We start from the raw sequence: 8,530 nt of genomic DNA on the forward strand, positions 1-8,530 counted from the left end.
GAATTCCTTAAGAATTTTTGTAGGGATTGCACACAACTTTTTATCCCTCCCTCTTACAGTTGTTCCTATCCCCTTCTTTATTAAGCTAATTGCTGTTTCCATACTTTCCTAGCTCTCTCCTCATCACCTTTTCTCTCTTTCTCTTACACTTAAATCCTTTTCTTCCTTCCTTTTTTTCCGTCTATCCTCCAAATTCTGCAAGGTAGGCCAGGAGCATTACCTGGGTGAATTTGACGTAGAAGCTACCCTACCTTTCTAACAGGATAGGACACTTTTCAATAGAGGTCCTTTGTTAAAAAAAAAAGGCCACTCACCAAAAAAAAATGAATCAACATTCCCTCAACGATCTCGAAGACTCCCCCCCCTACACAGGGAAGTATTCATCCATGCACCACCAAGTACTGCCTCTTACGCAGCTGCAGTCTCCAAGTCAGTCTCGACTTCTTGGAAGCGAAATGACAAAAACCCAAATGTCAACATGGCGGAGGAGATACTCACGAGAAGATCCAACTCCAAAAACGTAGTTCAATTTTGCGTAAAAGTAACTGGCCTCTCGATGATGGAGTGCGTAACACGAATCTTGGGCCACTATAAAACCGATGCCTGCAGATGCCGCACTTTAGACAGGATAGGAGCAGTGGAAGTAGCCTTCCGCCCAGAAATCTCGGTGAACGACATCATCAAGAAAGGATTCACCCTAGAAGACAGACAAATACCTATATACAAAATTTACAACGATCACCACAACCTCTTGACGGTCAAACTACTCGATCTCCCAATGCAGCCAGAAGAAACCTTTCTGGAACATATACGCTGTGGCTTCGAACAATACGCCCCAGTCGAGGAAATCAGAATGGAGCATTTCACGGTAAATGGCGTAAAATATATTACGGATAATGCGTTCGTTAGGCTCAATATCACCGACCACCCTGACGTCAAGGATAAACTACCACGACTCTTCACATTAGACGATGCTGCAGTGAACATGATGTGGAAAGACGCCCCCCTTCCTGTAGATATTGCAATAAAGCGAACCACTCAATTCTTAACTGCCGGAACCTGGAAAAGCGCAAGCAAAGATCCCAGCAAGGAAACCCTGAACCAGAGATCAGAACGAAGGAGATAAGTGTGAAAAAACCAACTAGCCATATCAAGCCAAATAACACAACATCGGAACCCATTGATATTGACATTGAAATAGAGGAGGCTACTGAAGTCCTCACCTTCACCCCAGCCATAAGCAACCGCCGCCAGAGAAACCCCCATAGTGACGACAATAACTCTATTGCAAAGAGGACCCGCTCAAGAGCCGCTAAACAGATGGAAGATTCGGAGACTTTCGAATCAGACTACGAATTCTCCTCTGCTTCGTCCCAGAACGGTAAGGGAGACATTCCCGAAACAGGCAACTTCCAACAAGGCTCTACACCCATCCCAATTAATAACCCCTTTTCACCCCTCCAATACGAATGAACAAGCTTACGATTATATCGGTGAACGCCCGAGGACTAAAGTCCGAAGGCAAAAGATCCACATTATTTCACTGGCTAAAATCTAAAAAAATTTGATATAGTATGCTTACAAGAAACACATGCAGACGCAAGAGTACACAAGTGGTGGTCACAACAATGGGGTAACCCCTGCTTTTGGACCCAACACATCGCCATCCTTTGCAACAACCCCCTCATTAACGTAGAAAGAAACTTCGAATCCGAGGACCAAAGAATACTCCAAGTCAAGATATCGCACTCAGATCTCCCAATACAACCCCTACATATCACCTGCGTATATGCTCCAGCCAAACACAGAGAACGTCGCGTTTTCTACTCGAGCTTCCCAATGGAAATCAAAGTGGGACACCATATCATGACAGGAGATTTCAACACATACCCAGACTCCTCAAAAGACCATTACCCACCTTTCCCTAGAAATAGACAACACAATCCCTCATGGAAAATCTTCAATGACAAGCTACAAACACTTGAACTATTTGATATCCACCGACACCACTCCACTAATGCCGATCAGTTCACTTTCAATAGGAGTATAGCAAATCGTCTGACTCTTACGAGACTCGACCATGCTTACACCACCCCAGACATCATCCCCCCTGCTGACGACACCCACGCTTTGTCTACCCCAATCCAGACTGACCATCGAGCACTAGTATCAACGATACGATTTGCTCCAATGCAAAAACAGGGTGCGGGAGTATGGAAACTAAATACTGCCCTACTGGCGGAAGAAGAGTATAAAAAAGGAATAGAAATCCTCTGGCAAGACCTTCAATCTGAGGCTCGACAAGGTTTTCATTTATTTAAAGCAAACAGGCTACAACTTTGCTCATTGGATGATATTCGTAGTATATTGTGATAGATAGAATAGGTAGATATAGCTGTATTATCCAAACATGCTGATAGTCTTTCGCAATAGAACAAAAAATTGATATTATCAATTAATTTGAGGCATTTTAAAATATTTCAGGATATTTACTACTCCTATTTGGACCTCTCTGCGTTCTCTTTGGTAGTTACAGAGAAAACATCGATCCCGTAACCTAAACATACTGTTTCAAAGTCCTCATTAAAATTTCCAACCGTCGCTAAATCCACGTCGAGTTGCTGAAACACTATTGAATCTTGGCTATGCCTTTTATCTGTACCTTCAGGTTCGTCCGATATGGTGCAGGATAATTCTGGATCTTCAGCGGCAGGTTGTGTCAGATCGAGTCGTGGGACGGTAGTTACCGAAGAAGGGGAAGTTAAAGTAGAGGTCCTTAAGGATACTTTCTGAGTAGGAACCGATCTGGAATGAAATGGTAAACGAATGGGAGGTGGGTAGGGGTGAGAGAAAGGCCGTTGATGCTGGTGAAATGGGGTGGAAGGATTCATAATTGCTTTAGTTTTCATTGCGATACTTGCCGAGAGAGTGTCTGAATATCTATTTCGGTTTATAGCCTCATTGCGTTGCTGATTACAGGAACAAAGTACGGGCAGCGTGGGCTCTGTGTCAATGGTATTCATATTTGTTTTTCTTGCCTGTGTTAGCGGTACGTGCCTGATAGGCGCAGGTTCATTGAAAGCTCTGCCAATCGTTAAATTTCTCAAATCGTAATGAGAATTTGAGACTGGAATTGGTTTTGATATACAGTTATTAGCCTGCCTTTTTTTCATGATTCGCTTTGTCTTTCCGTTCGAAAAGCCACGTCTTTCTCTTTCAAATTCTGCCCACCGCTTCATAACAATCTGCCTTCCATCGAACTCTTTTCCTCCATCATCGTGACCTGCCCTTACGTCTGAACTTTTCTCTCCCTCAACTTTTCTTGTTTGGCCCCAGGAGAAATCATCGAAATGCCAGAATGCATAAGCCGGAAGGATGAAGTTCCAAATTGGCAGAGAAACGAGATATATCGCCATCCACCATATGTAAACTATTTTCCCGGCTATCACTACAGCTAAGACCGCCGGCAGTCCAAGGATTAGTACAAACACCATAAGTGTAAGCAAAGATTGCATGCTGTAAAAACAAACGACAATTAGATATATGGTGAAAAGAATTCCAGCTGGTAGGAACACGGTCCCAAGTAACTCCAAAAAAACAATGAACTGCATCGAGAAACAGAAAGTTCCACATAAATCGCGAACGAGAATGAGCTCCATTAGATTATGCACCGTTGAGTTAATCCACCGCCTTCTCTGGCTTAATAAAACGCGGAAACTATCTGGCACAACTGTTTTGCATACAGCTTGTGGTACAAATACCATTTTTCGTCTTGGAAACGTGCTTAGCATCAAAGTGGTCAGATATCTATCCTCACCAAGAAGCAAAAGGTTCTTTTTATGAAGCGTGTCAACATGATACTCGGAGTACCTGACGATAATCTCAGGATTGGCAAGGATAGGAACCCAGAAAGACATGTGCTTGGGAGACTTGATTCGATACATGCTAAAGCAACCGGGTAGGCAAGTAACACCTCCGAATACAGATTCAAATGCTTTGTTGAGATGATGGGAAATGTAATATTCAAATACTATTGCAATGAAATTACATAAAACGTGAGAAGATCATCTCCCGCAAACATTTCAGTATATGTATTCAACCCAACCTTGCATCGCGGTAACCCAGCTACTTGTTTTGTTTCCAATTTTCGTCTCTCCACACAGCCCCATGATTTCAGGATCCCGCTCCATAGCCGAAACCATACGTGATATCGAGTCGGGGAAAATTTTTGTATCAGCGTCCACCTATGCTCGCAATGAATTAAACCAAGTCATTAATTTTCAATAGCAACGTCAAGTAGAGAACTAGCATCCTACCATTAACAGGATTTCATAGCTATCGGGAAGGACTCCCGTAACAGCCCAGATGCCATTAAACAATTCATATTCAAAAGGGGTCATACGTTCGTCAAACATGACTCTTTGTAAAAATGTCATCAACATCACTTGGCTGTCTCTTTTTCCTCTGTTCCCAGGCTTTGCACCTGTGCTTTCCTCGGGCGTACCACATTTTGCAATTAACACCATTGGTACGCGTACTTGCCGTGAGCGACGTACGGTCGCATTATCATATTTATAAAATCCAGCATATACTTTGGCCATGTTATGTTTTTTTGTACCTTCAGCAATCGCAACATAGCTTTTCGGTTGAACCTGATCTCTTGGTATAATCAGATCCTGCATCATTTCAAGAATAATAGTGGGGGTAGCTGTGTCATTTCCTTCGCCCTTGACTTCACCATCTGCAATCACAATAAGTAGCTTGTGTGATCCTGGATAATCAGCAGTTGCAAGGGAATCAAGAGTCGTGCGTATGCCTGCTTCTCCTTCAGAATAACATGTGACTAAACACATGGTGTAGAGAAGAGGGAAACCAAAAGGTTGAAAGGAAGGATCAGGTTGAGGGATAACGTACGGAGAAACAGGCAGCAATTGAGACAAAAGTGATGATGTTGAATTCCTACTTGGGCATTCTTGGCACTCCAAGGAAGGGGTAGACGATCCAAGCTCACTTGAATTGACTAGCGACTGGGCCGTATCATTTCTTGGAGATTCCTGTGTAATTACCAGAGGAAGTGTTAAGGAACTTCCACTGTCTACCCGTCCAAACAAACTTAATCGCAGCTTATCGGAGAAAAACCTGCTTGGTTCTCGACTACTTGGGCCAAGAACTGGATCAACCATTGCGCAAGACCACTCTTCTATTGCTTTCTCTCTTTTGAGTCTCTCTTCTCGAGTATCTCTTTTGAATGATCCCAAGCGCCATGAGAGAAACCATCTAAACGCAACTGCAAGCAGAAATTTGCACGCCATCACTCCGAGGATCACGGTCAACTCAAGATAAAGCAAAATTTCGGAAATGAGGCATCCAAGAGTATGAGTCTCAATGACACCAACACGGGTAATATCCACAAGGCAGCTCGCGGCGCGTTTTTGACGGGCAGTCAGAAAGACAAAGGTGGCGTCAGTTCCTGCAAGGGTAGAAGTCACTATTGGATCAAGCAGGCTTTCGAAAAGGGGCGGGAGGTTGAAGATATCTCGAGGAATCCAATGTAGCAAGTCGAGATTTAAAACGTCACTATTCATAGAGGGGATTGAATATGATACATATGAAGTTAGATTTGAGGGCCAAACAAACTCACTTGTTATATACAATTAAAGTTTTTTCCCGTTCTTTCTTCAGGTCTTCCCACGTGTAGTAGAGCTTTCCCAGAGGGTGTAACGCATAATATGCCAACCTGGCCTCGTCTGATGTATGGCAGCCAATCCTGTGTGGATTGAGCTTTGGGTTGGGGACTTGTCGAATTTTTCTATCGAAGAAGACGCAGGGAAAATAATTAGGGACTCGACCATTGATATCTTGTCCCCAGTCGACACCCGGTTTCACGCGTATCTGATTAAGGCAGCGTTGATTTACTTTCTGAAAAAGAAAAGATATGTCCTTTCCGCTTGCATTGACAGGCGGGTATAGTGGATTGGAATTTGCTGGAATATTATATGCAGCGGGATGCCGAAAATCATCCAAGAGATAGGCATTCCCGTTACTAGCAACTACTCCTGGAGCAAGCTCGGATGCGTGGACACGAGGGATCGTGAGATCGCATATGGATTGATTAAAACCGAAAGAAAGATACCCAATTAATGCAGATATGAAGATTATGACCGATATCAGACCCATTTTGTCGCGCCAAGCGCGCTGCACTAGGAGCGATCGCTTGCCGCAAGCTGATAACAAAATAGGTGGCGCGTAAAATGTCATAACATAACAGTAAAGTGTCCAACATGAGGCACAAACGTCCGATTTCTTCTGAATTGGAGCGTCTTTTTCGATCACGGAAGCCGATAGGTCGATGCTGCTCGAATTTTGTAGCAAGCTCTTTCCACGTCGAAGTTTTGAATTGTTTGATTGTTTCTGCTCACTAGATTGAAGAAGCGTAGGCCGATGTTCTCTCTGTGTTGAGATGTCGTGTTGGTGCAAGACAGGTATCTCAGCGAACTCATTATCAACTTTCTTTCTCCTCTGTGACAAAGCTCTACTAACCATATAATTCTTTATTTTAATGAGAGAATTGCAAGCTAATGAAAAGAAGATTAAGGGCTAGAAAAAAGAAGAATAAAAGTCCGTCTAACGGAAAACAAACGGTCTTCATACAACACAATACATGGCAAAAAAAAAAACTTCACTGGTTTGGGAATGTGACGAATATGCAAGTAGAAGTATAATATAAAACAAAACCTGCACACTTCTCTAATTAAATTTAAGCTATTGATTGCAAATTTGACATCGCACATATTTTGGCAGTTTTTATCGGGACTTGCTTAGTTTTCTCTTATGGATCGTGATTTCCTCGTGTCCTGGACATATCCAACCAGTTTAGATGCATTGCATTCCCTCGGAAAATGTCCTAATGAGCGTGTATTGTTTGTGAAATGTTTTATTCACTATACATAAATAAGAAGTTACTAAAAATACAGTCTAAACTTACAAAAAAACAATAAATCTCTATCAAGAAAATTCTATTGGCAGAGAGGAAAGTAAAACGGCGGATAGAGGAGGATTAAGAGGAATGCGTATTTAAGGTCAAGACTTATCTAATGCAGAAGATAACTATCTAATTCTAATTCTTGGTTCTTTGTCTTTACAGAAATCATATATACTCTTGGGTGATTTTGGCGGTGATGTTCATTTTTGCTTCTTCAATCTGATCTCCTTATACCCCGGAGCATCACGATAAGCAACTCCAGCATTTACGACCACGGCTGTACACGTGTAAACAACATCCGACAGGAGCCTGTGGACCTGATGCCGAGCACCGATATCCAGGCACCATCCTAACATATCACGGGTTGTGTTCCAGAAGCGCTCCCGTACAGAATAGCGTGACTCTATAAGGCGAATAGTGGTCCAAATGGAGCCAGCCGTGTGAGCAATAGCATCAGGCACAGGGGACTGTTTAAGAGCGATAGCTGCGCGAACTGCAAACTGAATGATTGTTTCGGAGAGTGAGAGGGAGTTATTCACAGGTTGATGTGGAGAAAGCATATTGTTGTTGATAAGCCAGCTGTGAAGTTTCCTCTGAAGGGCAGCTCTACTCTCCTCGTCTGTTTCCACTTCATTTGCAAATATTACAGATTAGTGTGAGTAATAACCAAACGTAAAGCAAATATATATAAAACCAGACTTACAAGGCACTGCGTTCAATAGCTTCTCAACTCCTGTTAGATATAAGCCCCAGGCCATCTCGTTATTTCCCGCCTCATTTTCTTCGATTGTCATTGAAAGTAGAGTAATCGCCTGATCTACAGCCCGTTTATTAATTTTACCCATATCGTCTTGTTTTGTGATCGGTCCATTTTTGTTGTAATCCTGCGTATACTGCCGCTTATTCTCTCTGACAGGCACGTCAACTTTTGTTGCTACTTGAGAGATTTCGTCGTAGGCAGGAGGCTCTTCATCGCAAAGTGATTCCCGACGAAGCCAAGTTATAGGGAAGACGAATCTCGACGCAAAACGAAGTGACATTGTAAAAAATATTATAAGGAATGTAATGTTGAAAAAAAAAAAATTGTTGTATTGTGACCGAGTTGAAAAGCAGGGTCGTAAAGAGAAGGGACGAAGTTATATAGCAGTTAAGAATAGACCTAGAGCAAACAGATTTTCATCGGATGTTTTTTATTTTCAACTCAGCCCCTTCATATGAAAAATGAATCCGAACCAATGCCAAATAAAACCATGAATTCACTGATAGCTAAGCGATAACAAATCGATGAAATGATAACAAGTGTTTACATTGATGAGACAATGTAAACAATAGCTCTATCCATACTATAGCCTTCTAATTGCTACTGTATCCAGCAACATATATTGGATTAAAATAAAAAAATTCTTGATAATGGAAAAAAAATTCCAAATATTGCGTCAGCGGGGAATCGAACCCCGTCCTTTTCCTTGGAAGGGAAATATTGTACCAGTCAACTACTGACGCATCTCATTTCTGAAGTGTTGTGAGGAGAATTGGCACAATATGGGA

The 8,530-nt window shown here is 42.3% G+C and overlaps 3 protein-coding genes and 1 non-coding gene across 4 annotated transcripts; 1 reads left to right on the forward strand and 3 right to left on the reverse strand.

The window, feature by feature from the left end:
• Positions 1-478: 478 nt before the first annotated feature.
• On the forward strand, positions 479-2,373 carry VTP21DRAFT_6189 (uncharacterized protein; the record flags this gene model as incomplete). The annotated part of the gene is made up of 3 exons (XM_069396791.1): positions 479-1,012; positions 1,069-1,381; positions 1,574-2,373. 3 exons carry the CDS (start codon positions 479-481, stop codon positions 2,371-2,373), a joined length of 1,647 nt encoding a protein of 548 aa, XP_069247074.1.
• Positions 2,374-2,498: 125 nt separating this feature from the next.
• On the reverse strand, positions 2,499-6,543 carry VTP21DRAFT_6190 (uncharacterized protein; the record flags this gene model as incomplete). Its single annotated transcript, XM_069396793.1, has 4 exons — positions 2,499-4,030; positions 4,106-4,244; positions 4,317-5,577; positions 5,642-6,543. The coding sequence occupies 4 exons, from the start codon at positions 6,541-6,543 to the stop codon at positions 2,499-2,501; spliced, it is 3,834 nt and encodes a 1,277-aa protein (XP_069247075.1).
• A 639-nt stretch (positions 6,544-7,182) lies between these two features.
• On the reverse strand, positions 7,183-8,022 carry VTP21DRAFT_6191 (uncharacterized protein; the record flags this gene model as incomplete). Its single annotated transcript, XM_069396794.1, has 2 exons — positions 7,183-7,610; positions 7,686-8,022. 2 exons carry the CDS (start codon positions 8,020-8,022, stop codon positions 7,183-7,185), a joined length of 765 nt encoding a protein of 254 aa, XP_069247076.1.
• A 392-nt stretch (positions 8,023-8,414) lies between these two features.
• VTP21DRAFT_t277 lies at positions 8,415-8,485 on the reverse strand. Its single transcript has one exon. It is a non-coding gene; the product is annotated as a tRNA-Gly (tRNA).
• Positions 8,486-8,530: the final 45 nt, after the last annotated feature.

The sequence above is a fragment of the Calcarisporiella thermophila genome, assembly GCF_041956535.1.
Source record: "Calcarisporiella thermophila strain CBS 279.70 unplaced genomic scaffold VTP21scaffold_26, whole genome shotgun sequence".
NCBI lineage: Eukaryota > Fungi > Calcarisporiellomycota > Calcarisporiellomycetes > Calcarisporiellales > Calcarisporiellaceae > Calcarisporiella > Calcarisporiella thermophila.